Source organism: Lampris incognitus, chromosome 5, assembly GCF_029633865.1.
Source record: "Lampris incognitus isolate fLamInc1 chromosome 5, fLamInc1.hap2, whole genome shotgun sequence".
NCBI lineage: Eukaryota > Metazoa > Chordata > Actinopteri > Lampriformes > Lampridae > Lampris > Lampris incognitus.
The window spans coordinates 28,090,322-28,110,113 of NC_079215.1; the positions used below are offsets into that span (position 1 = coordinate 28,090,322).

The 19,792-nt window shown below is 41.2% G+C and overlaps 1 protein-coding gene across 1 annotated transcript; it reads left to right on the plus strand.

Moving 5' to 3' along the window:
* Positions 1-1,484: 1,484 nt before the first annotated feature.
* On the plus strand, positions 1,485-19,702 carry sec23b (SEC23 homolog B, coat complex II component). The gene is made up of 19 exons (XM_056279842.1): positions 1,485-1,620; positions 2,838-3,065; positions 3,498-3,555; positions 4,409-4,495; positions 5,470-5,706; positions 6,806-6,888; positions 7,028-7,172; positions 10,385-10,543; positions 10,864-10,979; positions 11,134-11,257; positions 11,494-11,574; positions 11,691-11,780; positions 12,214-12,320; positions 12,737-12,890; positions 13,115-13,192; positions 14,901-15,062; positions 15,169-15,255; positions 16,581-16,802; positions 19,045-19,702. The coding sequence occupies exons 2-19, from the start codon at positions 2,845-2,847 to the stop codon at positions 19,132-19,134; spliced, it is 2,301 nt and encodes a 766-aa protein (XP_056135817.1). The 5' UTR covers positions 1,485-1,620; positions 2,838-2,844; the 3' UTR covers positions 19,135-19,702.
* Positions 19,703-19,792: the final 90 nt, after the last annotated feature.

The window sequence follows — 19,792 nt, forward strand, 5'->3', positions numbered from 1 at the left end:
GGTGCAGGATACGTATGAGGGAAGTGTGACAATGGTGAGGTGTGCGGTTGGAATGACAGATGGGTTCAAGGTGGAGGTGGAATTACATCAAGGATCGGCTCTTAGCCCTTTCTTGTTTGCAATGGTGATGGACAGGTTGACGGACAAGATCAGGCAGGAGTCTCCATGGACGATGATGTTCGCGGATGACATTGTGATCTGTAGCGAGAGTAGGGTGCAGGTTGAGGAGAGCCTGGAGAGGTGGAGGTATGCACTGGAGAGAAGAGGAATGAAAGTCAGTAGGAGCAAGACGGAATACCTATGCGTGAATGAGAGAGAGGACAGTGGAATGGTCAGGATGCAAGGAGTGGAGGTGACAAAGGCATTTGAGTTTAAATACTTGGGGTCAACTGTCCAAAGTAACGGGGAGTGCAGTAGAGAGGTGAAAAAGAGAGTGCAGGCAGGTTGGAGTGGGTGGAGAAGTGTGTCAGGAGTGATTTGCGACAGAAGGGTATCAGCAAGAGTTAAAGGGAAAGTTTACAAGATGGTTGTGAGACCAGCTATGTTATATGGTTTGGAGACAGTGGCGCTGACGAAAAGACAGGAGGCGGAGCTGGAGGTGGCAGAGTTGAAGATGCTAAGATTTTCACTGGGAGTAACGAAGAAGGACAGGATTAGGAGCGATTATATTAGAGGGACCGCTCAGGTTGGACGGTTTGGGGACAAAGCAAGAGAGGCAAGATTGAGATGGCTTGGACATGTGTGGAGGAGAGATGCCGAGTATATTGGGAGAAGGATGCTGAATATGGAGCTGCCAGGGAAGAGGAGAAGAGGAAGGCCAAAGAGGAGGTTTATGGATGTGGTGAGGGAGGACATGCAGGTGGCTGGTGTGACAGAGGAAGACGCAGAAGACAGGAAGAAATGGAAACGGATGATCCGCTGTGGCGACCCCTAACGGGAGCAGCCGAAAGTAGTAGTAGTAGTGGCTGTTGCAGCTAGAAAAGCGCTATATAAAATGCAACTTGATTGATGTACGATCATGAGCCAGAAAGACGACAAAGACCCCTCGGGTGTTATTTATTCATTTATTTAGAAAAATGTTTGTATGGTAGAAAAAAGGAATATATAAAACTGTGTGTGCATTTGAAGACGTGAAATGAAGTCTACACGTTTATTTTCAAAGACAATTTAAACAGTGTTAATAATGTGCATTTGCAAATTATTTCCAAAGCCCAAACTTAAAAAGTATGGCTTTTAAGTTGTTGAACTAGCTGATTGCAGTACTACATTGCCCATTTCTGACTTTTCTTCTGCGAATTAAAAATGATTGAAGTCCAAAAAGAAAAATCTTTTGTTTTATTTTTTAAGTTGTCGCTGTGAACTCAATTTCCCATGAGAAAGCCTCATCCTGTGCGTCTGCTGACGCCATGACGTCACGACATTAGTAACCAATCGCAAACTGTTGAATTTATAGTAACACGTCATTTTAGTGAAGTACAGGAACCGGTAGAGGGTGATCCACCGTAGCGCCTGTTAGGTGTTTTGTATGCCCTTGTCTTTTACTTTTAAATGTTGATGTAATCTATTTTACACGTTTCAGTACAGACTCTATCTTGATCTGCGGCTAATCTGATATAAAAGGTAAGAGCTGGAATTCATCCCTCGCCATAGTTCTCTAAAATAGGCCACCCGTTTTCGCTTCCTTCTGTTGACGAGCAGGGCTAGCTAAACGCGATCTGCCCTCACGAGTGGATTGGAGTATTTCGCTAGTCAAGCTTGACGACGACCACGTAGCTTAGCTTGATCTTTTTTTTTTTTTGTCTGACACCATTGATTTAGGCAAAAACCGGGGAGAGAGAGGGTTTCGCAACTATTTCATAACTAACGCCACCGAACACTGTCGGCTCGATGAATATTTTACCTTCATTAAATCATCATTTACACAGAAGTAACACAACTAGCTTGTATCCTTAGTTCATAAGCACAAAACAAAGTGGTTGCTGAGCGACACACATTGACAAAACTATCAATTTTAGAATAAATATGCCTACAACGTGTTGACAGTTGAACCCGTTTTTTTAGCTTACTTTTAATATTTTAATTTATTAATGTTTCTTAATATTTTCCCTTGTGGCCTTATCCAAGCAAATCATGGGCCCTTTTTCTAGCTTTAAAAGTTGAGAATGTGTTCTATACTTAATATCGTCGTTTGACATATTACTAAATATTTGTTAATCTGTCATTTCGAGATTTACTGTTGTCAATGTGAGTGTAAATTTGGAACCAAAAACCTCTTTGCCTTTTTTTTTATTGTACTCTGTGTTCGTAGTTTGATAATAGTTGAAATGCAGATGAAGTAGGATCCACCAAGAATGTTTCTCAAAGCCTAGGCTCCAAAAGTCTGCTTACTTTGCAAAAGCATGTTTGAATAGAGGCTGAGATGACACACAATGATGATATTCATTGGTCGAATATATCCTTGGGGTTTCTCTGTACTCATCAAAACTTGTTGATCAGCTTTCTGATGACGCATGCAATCATTCTTGTACCTGTATTTAATTTTACCTGTGTACGTAGGCCAAAATAACCTATTTTAAGACCGGATGTTAACTGCATCTTATTATAAGTTGCTGTCTTACTGTGAAAGAGCAGTTGGACTGAAGAAGAAGGGGGCACAGACAAGAAAGAAAGGCTTTATTATTGTGGTTTGATAATTATGGTTAGTGAATGTAGGTTCACAGAAAAATAGACCGACAGCCTTACCTTTCACTTAATCTAGTTTATTTTTGCAAAATTCTCATCGACTGCATCAGACTAACGCCTTCCCTCTTTTTCATCGGTCTGCCACACTACCGAAGCTCAGTGATGGCGACATACCAGGAGTTCATCCAACAGAATGAAGACAGGGACGGCGTGAGGTTCAGCTGGAACCTCTGGCCCTCAAGTCGTTTGGAAGCCACAAGGATGGTGGTACCACTCTCCTGTCTCTTCACTCCCCTCAAAGAGAGGCCGGACCTGCCCCCAGTCCAGTACGAACCAGTGCTGTGCAGCCGAGCCAACTGTAAGGCTGTGCTCAACCCGCTGTGGTGAGTTGAATTTTGAATGGTATTTGTACCCATGCTTACATATGAAATCACTTTAAAATGCATATTGCTGACATTTCTTATAGAGTGATTTCATTTCAACAATGGCATGGAGTCTCAGCGGTCTAGGCAACTGCCTAGTGGCTACTATGTTTTTCATGAAAGCTTTTTGGTCTTAAAACACTTGGAGCAATGATGTAATAGAACGAAATTGGAAAAAAATTGATTATATGTGCCTGTGGGTCCACAGTCAAAAAGTGTTAGCTTAGGTGTAACAAGCACACCTAGGTGTGGTTCAGTAGAAGTGCAAACACACCTACAGATTCCAATGAGCAGTCTAGCATACGTCTTAAATACGGTATGTTTTAACATCACACTTTGCTTCATGAACTGCAGCCACATATCGACCTTAACTGGTTTTATTCTCCCTAACAGTCAAGTGGACTTCAGAGCCAAAATATGGGCCTGCAACTTCTGCTTCCAAAGAAACCCAGTAAGTCATACATGGTATATTGATATTATGGCAGCTTGAGTTGGCCACTACAATGTGCAAGATCAAGCCAGAGTTTAAAGACCAGTTTAACTTAAATTTTCCTCAAGGGATTGTGGTGTTCTGAGTATTCAGTGGTGTTCTCAGTATTCAAAATGTTAATTGATTGATTAATAGAATGAACCAATTTAGAAAGCAGTTGAATTAATTTTTGAGTAAGGAAATGAATAGTTTATTCTACAGATCATGAACGTTCAAAGCAAATTATTTGATCAGTAATTCCATGTCATAATTCTGTCTTAAATAAAGACAAATTACTGAATTCATAAATCAATCAGCCAGTAATTTTGTAATAAAAAGTTTACATTTGACTTTCTTTATGCCAGTAACTGATATGTATTTGGGTTTACTTGCCACCTCACAATTATTTTGTTACTGCTCTAATGAACAACACTATGTCAGGACTATGCTTAATCACACAATGACTCTTTTGTTAATTGATTTAGATGTCATATGCACAGCATGGTCTGCTAATAATGATAAAGAGAACAAGCCACAGGAGCTCTGATTGGTCACAAAATACATCTGTGGACTCGCACCCAAAAATCTATCCTGTAATTAATTTATGTCTGGATCTCTAGCTAATGTAATCAGGCTAGTGTCACTCACTTGAGTTTCACATGGTACCAAATCACTACATGGGGTACATGGGCTGCTACAAAGTTCCAGTGTTAGACTTGCAGCCTTTCTTTGGTTTTCATAATTGTCATGGTTTAGAATGTAATAACCAATTTAAAGTAATGTGGACTAGCTATATTTTATTATAAGATCTGACTAATCCATTTTCACTCCCCAGTTCCCACCCTCTTATGCAGGCATATCTGAAGTGAACCAGCCAGCTGAGCTCATGCCGCAATTCTCCACGATTGAGTACATAGTACAGGTGTGTAGTTTCTGCAAGACTGCACTCTGACCTTGGTTATATGCATGGAGACACTTTGGCAATAGGTAGTCATGGTCAACCAGGATATCCTTTGCAGTGATGGTATTTTTATACAATGCTTTTTGTGAATGACGCTATGGCTAATTAGTCAGTTATTTTCAAATAATTTGATTTTTATTATAATACTGCGGAAGTCACCTGAAGAACTTCCATATTACTACAGTTTTTTTTTTTTATCAAAAAAAAAACATAAAAATAAACGGTCTTGGCAAAAAATAGCCAAGGCTGAACTGTTCTACCTTGACAACACTCTATGCTCATGCATTCTAGACATTATGTCCTTGGCGGCAGATGTGATTTAAATTGGTATTGTATATCGACTTGTGACATCATCAGTCCTTTCTATTCAAGGAGATTCCAAACATTTTGCCATTCTGTTATATTGGGAAATCTTTTGCAAATAAAGGTAAATATCTAAAAAAAAAAAACTATACAGAATTGCAGCACCAAAATCTAATCCATTGTCTCCTCTTGCTCACGAAACCTCATGAGAATTTATCCATCCATTTTTGACATGTATTGCTGATAGGCAGACAAAAAGAGAAGCAAGAGCAAAAACATAAGTTCCTTAGTGGAGGTAATTCAAGATTCATTAAACATTATCATCCCTGAAATTCTCTGATTCTCTGATAAGGCATCATCTAGAGACAATGCTCAGGTCTCGAGGCATGCTGCCTTCATGCATGCAACTCCCACAGTGTATGCAATGATGGTCATGACCTTTTTGATAATATTCAAAACAAAGAACATCAAGATATAATGGTATTTAGCACCTGCTTTTAAGAGTAAAATGTTAGAGGCCAAATTTTCCTAGGTTAGCTTTGTATTGTGTGATGGCTTTAAAGGTGACTCAGGTTTGCAAATACAAAGGATTCAAATTTTTCAGCCACTCTACTTCTGACCTCTTTCTCCAGCGTGGGTCAGTAGCCCCTCTGATCTTCCTGTATGTGGTGGATACATGTTTGGAAGAGGAGGACCTCCAGGCCCTCAGGGAGTCTCTGCAAATGTCCCTCAGCCTGCTGCCACCCAATGCCCTGGTGGGCCTCATCACCTTTGGCCGTATGGTCCAGGTCCATGAGCTCAGCTGTGAGGGCATTGCCAAGAGCTATGTCTTCAGGGGCACCAAGGATCTCTCCTCTAAACAGATTCAGGTTGGTGCAACAGTAAGGAGGAGAGAGTGGGTAAAGGGAGAGACAGTCTGCATGACTGATCTTAGCCTCTGGTTATATCTTGCATACCTTACATGCTGTTAATTACTAGCTTGTTTATGGTGATATGCAAGAGAAAAATGAGCATACTTAACTACGCAGAAAGCTGCAATGCTGTTTTTTGTACATTATATGGTACTGACCTCATGCATTAGAGTTGATGTCCAAAGGGGGAGGGGGGGCGCAGTGACTGAAAGCATGTCACAGCATCTCCGCATTTGGAAGAGGAGAAGGAACAGGCAATTAAGGCTCAGCCTTTCTTGACTTTGGGAATTAGAACGGAGAAGTAACTCCTGGGTGTGATCCAGGTCATCGTACTGAGAAACAATGGGGTAAAGTGACTTGCCACGCATATCACAGGAGTTAAATTTCCCTGCAGATACAATGTGCTTAGAGCATGAAAGGTACAATAGAATGCAGTTAATAGATGTGATATCCCAGGCCAACTGGTATGGCGCACTGAAGACTGTGTAGGGATATGAAGATAATATTGAGGTCAAATGACTCATAAGTGGTGGCTCACATTAGGATAATGGCTAAAATTATTCAGGTTAGAAAAGGGATTTAGATCCCCGCCCCACCCGCCCGCCAGTGCATGCTGGAAAATGACCTACATCTTTAACACACAACACTGACAATATTCTGTTTAAAATTTGAAAGACAACACTGGTAGGCTCAAACTAATATATTTTCATAATACTCAGAGAAATTCTATTACGACCTAATACTACTTTTGGCTGCTCCCGTTAGGGGTCGCCACAATGGATCATCCGTTTCCATTTCTTCCTGTCCTCTGCATCTTCCTCTGTCACACCAGCCACCTGCATGTCCTCCCTCACCACATCCATAAACCTCCTCTTTGTCCTTCCTCTTTTCCTCTTCCCTGGCAGCGCCATATTCAGCATCCTTCTCCCAATATACCCAGCATCTCTCCTCCACACATGTCCAAGCCATCTCAATCTTGCCTCTCTTGCTTTGTTATGACTTTATTATAACCAAAGTGACAAATATATTTGTGTGTGTGTGTGTGTGTCTGTCTCAGGAGATGCTGGGTTTAATGAAGCCAACGGCATCAGGACAGCAAGGTCGTCCGCTTCCACCTCAAGATGGCACAGCTACTTGCAGGTTAGGAGGAATAGTAGCACTTAGGCCCTGGTGGAAAAGTTTTCAAAAATATTCATGGCTTCCGTTCATCCTACTGCCAATGCATCATTTAGTTTGCTTTTTGTGTCCAGTGTATTGATGTACATGCATGTATCTACAGGTTCCTGCAGCCTGTCCACCGGGTTGATATGAACCTGACTGACTTGTTGGGAGAGCTCCAGAGGGACCCCTGGCCAGTCCCCCAGGGTAAAAGGCCCCTCCGCTCCACTGGTGTGGCACTATCTGTGGCTGTCGGTCTACTTGAGGTACTATCCATACACATGTACAGTCACACACAGGTACATTTTTGGAGCAAATGGAGTACATGTACATTATTGTCTAGTATGCCCATGCTGTTCTATGCATGTAAATGCATGTCTAAAAACAAAAAACGATGTGAAAAATCCAAACTCGCCACCACATACACTACCGTTCAAAAGTTTGGGATCACCCAAACAATTTTGTGTTTTCCATGAAAAGTCACACTTATTCACCACCATATGTTGTGAAATGAATAGAAAATAGAGTCAAGACATTGACAAGGTTAGAAATAATGATTTGTATTTGAAATAAGATTTTTTTTACATCAAACTTTGCTTTCGTCAAAGAATCCTCCATTTGCAGCAATTACAGCATTGCAGACCTTTGGCATTCTAGCTGTTAATTTGTTGAGGTAATCTGGAGAAATTGCACCCCACGCTTCCAGAAGCAGCTCCCACAAGTTGGATTGGTTGGATGGGCACTTCTTTGAGCAGATTGAGTTTCTGGAGCATCACATTTGTGGGGTCAATTAAACGCTCAAAATGGCCAGAAAAAGAGAACTTTCATCTGAAACTCGACAGTCTATTCTTGTTCTTAGAAATGAAGGCTATTCCATGCGAGAAATTGCTAAGAAATTGAAGATTTCCTACACCGGTGTGTACTACTCCCTTCAGAGGACAGCACAAACAGGCTCTAACCAGAGTAGAAAAAGAAGTGGGAGGCCGCGTTGCACAACTGAGCAAGAAGATAAGTACATTAGAGTCTCTAGTTTGAGAAACAGACGCCTCACAGGTCCCCAACTGGCATCTTCATTAAATAGTACCTGTTAGAGCCTGTTTGTGCTGTCCTCTGAAGGGAGTAGTACACACCGGTGTAGGAAATCTTCAATTTCTTAGCAATTTCTCGCATGGAATAGCCTTCATTTCTAAGAACAAGAATAGACTGTCGAGTTTCAGATGAAAGTTCTCTTTTTCTGGCCATTTTGAGCGTTTAATTGACCCCACAAATGTGATGCTCCAGAAACTCAATCTGCTCAAAGAAGTGCCCATCCAACCAATCCAACTTGTGGGAGCTGCTTCTGGAAGCGTGGGGTGCAATTTCTCCAGATTACCTCAACAAATTAACAGCTAGAATGCCAAAGGTCTGCAATGCTGTAATTGCTGCAAATGGAGGATTCTTTAACGAAAGCAAAGTTTGATGTAAAAAAAATCTTATTTCAAATAAAAATCATTATTTCTAACCTTGTCAATGTCTTGACTCTATTTTCTATTCATTTCACAACATATGGTGGTGAATAAGTGTGACTTTTCATGGAAAACACAAAATTGTTTGGGTGATCCCAAACTTTTGAACGGTAGTGTACATGACACATAGGTTTTGCTTTCAGGCTTTTCCACTTCTCCAGCCCCTCTTGCCCTCCGTCCATAATCTAATCTGTGTTGTTACATAAGTGTCAGCTCAACAGGTCATTCATTGCTGCTATCATTCAAGAGATAGATGATAAGGCTTGGTTTGGCTTTTCCATCTTGTGACTACTGCAGATTTACTGATTTGTCATTGAGCGACGTTCTAGTTTAAACAAGAACTTTTACGAAGTTGTGCTTTCCCCGTCTTTGTATATGATCATGTATGGATTGAATGCAAATGAGCTTTTGATGAGCAGATTTTGATCCATTCAAATGAAAGACGGTTTACTGAATCTGATGGGACTTTATTGTTTACCCCTGAGCATGATTACAAAATATTAATAATCCCCTCATGTGACGTCACCTCTTAATGGCTCCATTCCATTGGAATGGATTTCCCCAAGCTCTTGGTCCACTGGACTTCATCTCATGCTCTCACTGAAAGTCATCTTGTGGTGAAGTTAAGTCCATGAGGACTCGCATATAGATTTATTAAGTTATTGATTTAGTTAACTTGTATTTTTGATAAATCTATCAGGGGATTACCCATAGTTCAAAAGGAAAGCGCAATCCTTAGATAAGAAATTAATCCAAATGAATATTTCAGATGAAGATTAAAGTCTCACTGATGCCGGTTCTTTTGACATCATAAACCCTGTTTTTTCTTTAAGAGAAAAAAACCCCATTAACTTTAAAGTCCTCTTGAGGTAGAACTTGCTCAAACCTTTCAATAACTCCTTTCTTGAATATGAATATTTTAGAACTCCAGATTTTTCAAATCCACTTCAAGCCCCAGACGCACAACATTTACACCATGACCTAACAGTACACGTTGCATCGGATGTTCTCTGTCCACACTGAAACCATCATGTAAACAAACCATGTGACATCTGGGTGGTGTGGCAGTCTATTCCGTTGCCTACCAACACGAGGATCACCAATTAGAATCCCTGTGTTGCCTCCGGCTTGGTCAGGCATCCCTACAGATACAATTGGCTGCATTTGCAGGTGGGAAGCCGGATGTGGGTATGTGTCCTGGTCGCTGCACTAGCCCCTCCTCTGGTCGTTCAGGGTGCCTGTTCGGGGGGAGGGGGAACTGGGGGGAATAGCATGATCCTCCCACGCGCTACGTCCCCCTTGCAAAACTCCTCACTGTCAGGTGAAAAGAATTGGCTGGTAACTCTACATGTGTCGGAGCAGGCAGGTGGTAGTCTGCAGCCCTCCCTGGATCGGCAGAGGGAATGGAACAACGACCAGGACAGCTTGGAAGAGTGGGGTAATTGGCCAAATACAATTGGGGGGCAAAAAAAGGGGGGGAATTTTTTTAAAGAATAATAATAAACCACGCACCTATCAGCTGTGCACTTGAGATTATACTGGAGTTGTTCCTCATCCATGACATAGCACTTTTCAGTGCAAGCAACAGGAAGTAAATAGAAACAGAGCATCTGACAAAAGTTCAGCTCAGAACAGTGCACCACGTCGCGCTGTGTAGCGCTATGTTGCTCACAGCCAGTTAGGACATTTCAATGGGCAATAAAGCTTGTCGTTAACGCTCGATCGCGTCGTATTCACTTAGGACACAGTGTTAGAGTCAGCACAGTATATGAATTGCAGCACATAATGTGGTTAGCAGGAAATTAGTGAGGGTTTTTTTTCTTCCCTTTTTGCCTCACCATTGATGTGCTTATGATGCATCATTATAAATGCACCAGTTGTTGGCAAAGTCGAGCTCCAAACAGAAAGTCATCTTTAGCTGGTTAAAAAAATTACCATCACTGAAGCTCCCCCATTTTCTTTTCCATCCTCAGGGTACATTCCCCAACACAGGGGCCCGTGTGATGCTGTTTACAGGTGGCCCCCCTACCCAGGGCCCAGGAATGGTGGTTGGGGATGAGCTGAAGACCCCCATCCGCTCATGGCATGACATCCAGAAAGACAATGCTCGTCACCTGAAGAAAGCTACCAAGGTGATTAACTAAGTCACCCACCCTGAATACATTTTGAAAGCATGTAGTTGATATTGTTAATGCAGTTAGAAGCTGAAGATGGTGTTGTAGAGGTTTGATTCAACACAGGAGAACCTTTGCTGATCTTCTTTACTGTCTGGTAGACCTCATTTGCCTTTCTTTTGATTTACATACATTTTTTTGAATTGTTTTGATTTTTTTTTTTTTTTTTTTTTTTTTTTTGGGATGAAAATATTATTTTGTTACCTCTTTTTCTTAATATTGATATTGGGATGTATTTCCTACATGATTGAACACAGAGTATGTCATATGTGTTGCAGTATTACGAAGCCCTTGCAAACCGCTCAGCAGCCAACGGCCACAGTATTGATATCTACGCATGTGCTCTGGACCAGACTGGACTGCTGGAGATGAAGTGTTTATCAAACCTCACTGGGTAAGTCAGTCCACTGCCGTTATGATAACAATGACTATCTGTATTTTAAGAGTAATTGCTGATGTTTTCTTTTTCAGGAATAAGTGCTGAAAGGGCTGAATATCCTTTTATCCTAATGCTTTAATAATGCTTCTTTGTTGTTCTGTCCCATCAGGGGCCACATAGTGATGGGCGATTCCTTCAACACATCCCTGTTCAAGCAAACCTTCCAGAGGGTCTTCAGTAAAGACTACAATGGAGAGTTCCGCATGGCCTTTGGGGGCACTCTGGAGGTTAAAGTAAGGGGAAGGTTTTTTTGTCTTTTGGTCTTTGGGTTGTCTTTTGAAATGCTTGTTTGCTAGGCGTGTTGTTGAAGTGCCATAGCTGAATTGAAGCACTGATTAAAGATCAGTTAATAAGTTTTCTACAGCTGTCTGATTTAGTGTGGTGTTCTTTCTCTTTATGAAAACCACTGAGAGCTAGTCTCATAGGTTAATCTTTGTTTGTGTTTGCATGTGCATCCATGTACATCCAGACTTCAAGGGAGCTGAAAGTGAGTGGTGCCATTGGACCATGTGTGTCACTCAACTCCAAGGGTCCCAGTGTTTCAGAGAATGTGAGTCACTGCTTGTGAGCAAATCGCTGATGTTCAAGTTCCATCCTTTTCACTCCAAGTAAATCAAGCAATTACATTCCTCTCTAATAAGTGTTCTCTCTTTTTCTTTTATGTAGGAGATGGGTATTGGTGGTACAAACCAGTGGAAAGTGTGCAGTCTCAGCCCCTCCACTACTCTGGCTTTGTATTTTGAAATAGTGAATCAGGTAAAACACACCCCCACACATAAACCTTATTTTGCATGTCCCCTGAATAATTTTCATCCTTTACAAAAGTCACAGCTTTTCCTCTTTGATTATTGAAAATAAACAATTTACCTGTCAGGATTTGGTTGATGAATGTGCCACCGTACTTTTAATAATATGATAGTTATGTATTTTTGTCATGCATAATTGAATGCCAAATAGTCAAGTAATGGCATAGTTGGAGGCAATAATTTATACCCCAATACATTTTTCCATTGTGTTGAAATATAGATGGATCCAGAATCCCATATGTAGAGATCAAAATGACAACACACTTTAGAGAGAGGAGAGGGAGAATAGAGAAACACTTTATCTGTGGAATACGTCAAGTGGCTTTTGTGACAAAGGATTGTCAGCATCATCCATACTGTCTTCATTGTTGTGTGTTATACAGCACAATGCACCCATCCCTCAGGGAGGCAGAGGGGTGGTCCAGTTTGTCACCCAGTACCAGCACTCCAACACTCAGAGGAGGATACGAGTCACCACTATTGCCAGGAAGTAAGATTCAAATTCTATGGGGGTTCTGTTGACAGCAGGCCATAATGAGTGGTTTTATGGCAAATAAGATTATGTTTGACCATTTGCTTTAACAGACTCACGTGTCATTAAGACTTTGTACTTTATTATTGATATGATTGTTTCTTTAAATCGCTGAAAAGACTGCTAAAAGTGAATTTAAGTTGGGGAATTGATGTAATGTTGTTAGTTTTTTAGCAGGTAAGCTCTTCTGGTGCTCTTAGCCAGTGATTAACAGAGTCAATATTGGCCTTGCTAAAGAGGATGTTTACACTCCTGCCATCTGGAACAAAAACTTCAGAGACCTGTATGTGTGTGTCACTCAAACCCCTCCCACGTTCACTTATCCTCTGGATTTCTCTCTCCCTTAATATCCTTTCCTTCCTTCCTCCCTGCAGCTGGGCAGATGCCCAGTCCCAGATCCAGCACATTGAGTCGTCATTTGACCAAGAAGCATCCGCCGTGCTCATGGCTCGCCTGGGTGTCTTCAGGGCAGAGTCAGAGGAGGGGCCTGATGTCCTGCGTTGGCTCGATAGACAGCTCATCCGCCTGGTATGTTCTGAAGTTTCAAACCAATAACAAATTATTTGCTTAAACCAGCACAGTACTCTGCTTTATGATAAATAGACCAGTGCCAAGTGGGAGTGGTCTGGGACATACCAAATGGAAAAATGCAAAACCTAATTTTGTGGTTCTTCAGTTATCTTTCTAATCTTGCACGACATACTATAACATGCTCAGTGTTTTAAGGTATGCTTTATTTCCCATTGTTACAGTGTCAGAAGTTTGGCCAGTTCAATAAAGATGATCCCACCTCTTTTAAACTGTCAGAGGCTCTGTCCCTCTACCCACAGGTAAGGCTGACACCTAGTGGAACTTTATGGAAGTGAACGCCATCACTAAACAACATAGACAATAGGAAAACAATTGAAACGCACAATCTCACTTTGGAATTTGTATTCAATTAGATGCATACTACTCAGTGTATAGCACTGTTTCCTCACAGCAAGAAGGCCCTGGGTTCGAACCCCTGGCCCTCCAGGTCCTTTCTGTGTCGAGTTTGCATTGTTTTCCCCTTGTCTGCGTGGGTTTTCTCGGGTGCTCTGGTTTCTTTCCACCATTAAAAAGACATGCATGTTAAGGTTAATGACCTGAGTTGGTCCCTGGGCGTTGCAGCTGCCCATTGCTCTTGCAATACAATAGGATGTGTTAAATGCAGAGAACAAATTCATTGTAAGAATATAATTCACTGTAAGAATACAATGTTGAATAAAGTGGCTTTCTTTCATTAAGCTGTACAATATCTTAAAATCTGCTTACAATGTCTGTTGTAAGACAACTATACACTCACCGGCCACTTTATTAGGCACACCTGTCCAACTGCTTGTTAACGCAAATTTCTAATCAGCCAATCACATGGCAGCAACTCAATGCATTTAGGCATGTACACATGGTCAAGACGATCTGCTGCAGTTCAAACCGAGCATCAGAATGCGGAAGAAAGGTGATTTAAGTGACTTTGAACGTGGCATGGTTGTTGGTGCCAGACGGGCTGGTCTGAGTATTTCAGAAACTGCTGATCTACTGGGATTTTCACGCACAACCATCTCTAGGGTTTACAGAGAATGGGCTGAAAAAGAGAAAATATCCAGTGAGCGGCAGTTCTGTGGGCGAAAATGCCTTGTTGATGCCAGAGGTCAGAGGAGAATGGCCAGACTGGTTCGAGCTGATAGAAAGGCAACAGTAACTCAAATAACCACTCATTACAACCGAGGTATGCAGAAGAGCATCTCTGAACGCACAACACGTCGAACCTTGAGGCAGATGGGCTACAGCAGCAGAAGACCACACCGGGTGCCACTCCTGACAGCTAAGAACAGGAAACTGAGGCTACAATTCGCACAGGCTCACCAAAATTGGACAATAGAAGATTGGAAAAACGTTGCCTGGTCTGATGAGTCTCGATTTCTGCTGCGACATTCGGATGGTAGGGTCAGAATTTGGCGTCAACAACATGAAAGCATGGATCCATCCTGCCTTGTATCAACGGTTCAGGCCCCTTAGTACCAATTGAGCATCGTGTCAACGCCACAGCCTACCTGAGTATTGTTACTGACCATGTCCATCCCTTTATGACCACAGTGATCCCATCTTCTGATGGCTACTTCCAGCAGGATAACGCGCCATGTTATAAAGCTCGAATCATCTCAGACTGGTTTCTTGAACATGACAATGAGTTCACTGTACTCAAATGGCCTCCACAGTCACCGGATCTCAATCCAATAGAGCACCTTTGGGATGTGGTGGACCGGGAGATTCGCATCATGGATGTGCAGCCGAGAAATCTGCAGCAACTGCGTGATGCTATCATGTCAATATGGACCAAACTCTCTGAGGAATGTTTCCAGTACCTTGTTGAATCTATGCCACGAATGATTAAGGCAGTTCTGAAGGCAAAAGGGGGTCCAACCCGGTACTAGCAAGGTGTACCTAATAAAGTGGCCAGTGAGTGTATATTTACCCATAACTGTTTTTTTTTTACCTCTCCTCCTTCTCCTGTAGTTCATGTTCCACTTGCGTAGGTCGCCCTTCCTGCAGGTGTTCAATAACAGTCCAGATGAGTCCTCCTACTACAGGCACCACTTTGTTCGTCAAGACCTGACCCAGTCCCTGATTATGATCCAGCCCATTCTCTACTCCTACTCCTTTTACGGGCCTCCAGAGGTCAGCCTCACAATAAGATTTGGTGCCTGACCTTTTCAAACGGTTGGAGATTCTTTGCTGGATGTGAGAGTTGACTTGACATGTGCCCATGTCCATTTTTTTGCAGCCTGTGCTGCTGGACAGCAGCAGTATCCTACCAGATCGAATCCTCCTCATGGACACTTTCTTCCAGTTGGTCATCTTCCATGGAGAGGTAAGATAGACTTTTGACTGTTATACTGAGTGGGGGTGGATTAATTTAGAGCAGTGGTTCCCAATCCAGTCGTTAGGTACCACCAGTACTGCTGGTTTTCCATTCTGCCACGTAGTTAATTACAGTCACCTGGTGTGTCAGGCATTCCAGCCACGTTTCTCACTATACAGTGAATGGGACTTTAGGCACTGATAAGGTTACTGATTCAGTAAACATTGAGACACCCTGATGACTCATTGGCGATTACAAAGCAGCACGTTGTAATTATGTGAAGTGAATGTTAGGTCTGTTGTCAATCCAGATACAAACATTTGGTAACATTAGCTGTAGCTACCTACAGACTACACAAGCTATTCTAATTAAAACCTGTTTTTAGTGAAAAATACTGAAGTTGGTTGGCTATGTATGTAAAGTGTGTTGAAAATAAAGAATAAACTATATAAACTTAAAAGTATGTAGCTGCAACAACACTTGCATTTATATATAGGGTTTGATCTCATCTTTCTATCTTGCCTCAACTCAGAAAGAGTAATTATAGCTGAAAAGGAGTAAAGTTACTTACGGTTAGTGAGGGTATTGAGCAAAGATGCTCTCTGGTTGTTATAGTTTATTCTGGGACTTTTCTGGGGAGCAGAACTTCAGTACACTGGAATAAACTTGAAATTGAGACACCCTAGAAAATGTCTTGACTCCCTTGATAGTTCACGACCTACTGAACTTAGAAGTGGTTTGAGACACAACTATCTTTTTGTTTTTTGTAGACCTGACAGAACAGGTGACTGTAATTGACAATTGGGAAGAATGGAAAACCAGCAGTACTGGTGTCACCCAATGACTTGAATTGGGAACTCGTAGTAGTAGAAATAGTAATAGCAGCAGTAATGGCATGTTCCGCAGTTCTTTTTGGTAGAGTTTGGCTCAAAGACAGAAGAATTTTAGCGTTTCAAAATGTCAGTTTCAATATCCTATACATCCACTATTTGGTCAAAAAATTAGTATGGTATCTGAAGGAATCTGAAGAAAATAATAGCAGTTCCAGTCTCTAAAAATGTTTGTCATGTCTTGTCATCTCATCTTTCATTATTATTATTATTATTATTTTATTATTTATTTTCAAAGGCTAATATATTTGTAAAAAAGATTATACTATCAATAACTCTGTAAGGGTCAGTCCTACTTTTCAACAAAGTTGCACATTTCTCTGTTGAGGCTAAACACATTGTAGTCTTGCTGAGCTATGCCTTTTAGGCCTAGTGAAGGAAGGGTTTTAAATTATTCTCTCTCTCCCCCTCCCGCTCCCTCACGTCTCCTGTCTTTGTTTTTAGACCATAGCCCAGTGGCGTAAAGCAGGCTACCAGGAGATGGCAGAATACGAGAACTTCAAACAGCTGCTGCAGGCTCCACTGGATGATGCCCAGGAGATCCTGCAGACCCGCTTCCCCATGCCGCGCTATATTGATACAGAGCACGGCGGCTCCCAGGCACGATTCCTGCTGTCCAAGGTCAACCCCTCGCAGACCCACAACAACATCTACAACTGGGGACAGGTACGATGCAGTTTCTGATATCCATTTTAAAATTAACAATAGACTGAAGGAAAAAATAACAATGAAACTGATGGGCTGTGTACTTCAGAAAAGAAGTTGAATTAACTGAAAATTGTTGAAATTGATTCTGTTTGGAAAAGAGATGGAGCACTCATGGCACAAGATGCTAAATGCCGGTCAGATCCCTGCCTTGGGTGTAGACTGCTCAAATTGCCACCTTTTCATAGCAACCGATACAGAAGTACAGCCTCTGCTTTTTACACAGGTGGACACTTAATCTAAAAGGCCAAAAATGGATGGATTTTATTCCTTCTCTAATTTCACTCATGTAATACACCTGGATTATATGTGATGACCTTTATCTTAATTTTGTATTCGCAACTAAAATAAACAGTAAAACAGCAATGCATGTAAATCCTAAAAAGTTGAACTAAGGCCCTGTGAGAAAAATGCAAATTAGTTCTTGCCCATGTTCCGAGTCAAATATAAAGGGCTTATTCAAGATTTTGAAAATCCATGATTTACTTTATCATTTGGAATAAAGACAGTCTAAACTGAAAATGGTAGATTTAAGGTTAACTTGTCACTAAACACGTCTTGGATTAGCTGGCCTCGATTCTAAATAAGGAAGATTGAACATTTAAATAGCATTAATCTGTCATTATCTCCCAGTGAGGGGAGAATTGAACCATATTCCGCCATATACACCACTGTACAAAACCACCATGACTAATGGCAGCTTAGGAACAGTGTTGTCACATCACGTCTCTGTGGCAAGGTTGCTGCCACTACCTGGGTTCCCTGGCACAGAGACACGAACACAGATGGTCAATGAGGGAACAATAGCCCATTTATTAGAACAACATTTAATAACACCAGAGATTAAAAAAAACAAACATGAAAAACACTAAAAACAAACACAGAAAGTTGAATCAGTTCATCTGGACATAACGTTTATTGAAACGTTTCATCACTCATCTAAGTGACTTCTTCAGTCCCAACTGACTGCAGATATCCCCACGCTTATAAACAATACAGTGGCATAACGTCCGAAAACAACGATCAGTTTTATATGCAAATTGCAGTGACTATTAATTTGCATATATGAAACCAATCATTGGTTCGGTCATTGTGCCACTGTATTGTTTATAAGGGTGGGGATACCTGCGGTCAGTTGGGACTGAAGAGGTCACTTAGATGAGTGATGAAACGTTTCTCTCAATAAATGTTGTGTCCAGATGAACTGATTCAACTGTCTGTGATTTTCTTACCTGGGTTATTGAGGATGCATAAAGACACTAAAAACAAACATTCATTTAAAGTCCTTTCAGCAGAGAGAGAGGTCTCTCTCTGGCTCTGGCCTCTTCATTTGGGGTGTGGAACCAATTTATCTGTGCTGAGTTAATTAGACCAACTCAGCACAGCTGTTCCACACCCCGCTCTGCCACAACCTCACATTAGCTGATTTTTGCAATAATTGGATGAGACTGAAAATCAAAAAATTGATTTTGTTCATCTGGAAGATTGTGGCTCGTGTTCAGTGAGCCTCGATCAAGCAGACGTTTTAATCTATCAGGGTTTACTTGTATGTATAGTTTTTTTTTAGAATGGAAGCGCTGTTTAAGGCTCTCTGAGTTTACCTCTCTGAGGTAATCTGCTCACAGGTCAAAATTCTGTGATAAGGGCACGAAATAATCCTATGATTGGTAGAATTGGAGGAAACTGTATGACTATTTCTAAGTGAATACATTGGTTAAAAAAAAAAACGCCCCGGGAGAATCTGAATATTGTGAGCACATACATTTTTTCTGTTTATTTCTGTGAACCAGTTTTTATTCCCACAAATGTGCGATAGTTTTCCACAATAGGGTCTTAAATTGACCAATATTTGCAGACCTATATAGCCTACTATTTGATAACAATTGTCAGATGGCTTGAGCCTGTGGTGCAGTTAATTTCCCTTTTCACCGTGTTGGGTTGAGATGGTGCTCGCTGATGATCAAGATTTGTTTTCAGCGGATGGAAACCAAAACAAGGATGAAATGGATGTTTATTGAGTCACCTGACCTCTTTGTGTTGCCTCTGTGGGCCACAGTTTATGAAAGGATTGCCTCGGCTCCTGGCTGTTTTTACCTGCAGATCAAAGCACAATCATTTCTTTCTTTTAAAAGCGTCGTGAATTATTCTGACTAAGTATTTTGTCACACTTAGTCTCACTTTCCCCATTTCATTCTCTTCTTAGGAGGCGGGAGCCCCTATCCTGACTGATGACGTCAGCCTCCAGGTATTCATGGACCACTTAAAGAAGCTGGCAGTCTCCAGTTCTGCATAGACATCCTTATTCAGACCAAATTAAGGGATACAAGAGAGAAAATGATGAAGGCAGTCATTCCTATATTAACACTTGGACCCTCTAACATCTCTGTTGTAAAGTGATGGACTCAAGCTGGGAGAGTTGATAATGATGTACTATGTGCTGTAATATTGTATAAATATATTATGTTATGACTTTATCTGTAGATAAAGATGCCGTGCCCAGAATTTTCTCGTTGATTAAATTGTTGCTAAATTGATTGTGATGGCACATGCTAATGTTAAGAAAGTCTGGTGATCAAAAAGTTCCCTAGGTTGTTTATTGCAGTGCCAGTCTGTGAATCACAATTTATTTGATATAAATAGATTCGGAGAATAAATCTACACAGATTACCTTTACATTTTTTTCAAGAAAATTTCCTTTTGAATGTTAATGAAATATGTTCTGAGGAGTGCAAGTCTATTACAGTGCTACTGTTAGTTGTTGACAGAGGCAGACTTGAATTTCAATGATGAACTGTGACATGATAGTTGATGATTTACCCTTTACGATGTTTTTGTCCTGACAGACTAAATTTACTGTTTCTAACATAGACTTTACAACTATATGGTTAGTCTAATCCACTGATACTCATCTTGTCTCATTTGCCATCTGGTATTTTGTACCTGGTGACTGC

Bases quoted from the DNA above. Each gene is read 5' to 3' on its own strand.
- sec23b (XM_056279842.1), top strand. From the start codon at position 2,845: ATGGCGACATACCAGGAGTTCATCCAACAGAATGAAGACAGGGACGGC. The intron at 11,781-12,213 runs GTAAAACACACC...TGTGTTATACAG, and splicing joins ATTTTGAAATAGTGAATCAG to CACAATGCACCCATCCCTCA. The intron at 12,891-13,114 runs GTATGTTCTGAA...CCATTGTTACAG, and splicing joins ATAGACAGCTCATCCGCCTG to TGTCAGAAGTTTGGCCAGTT.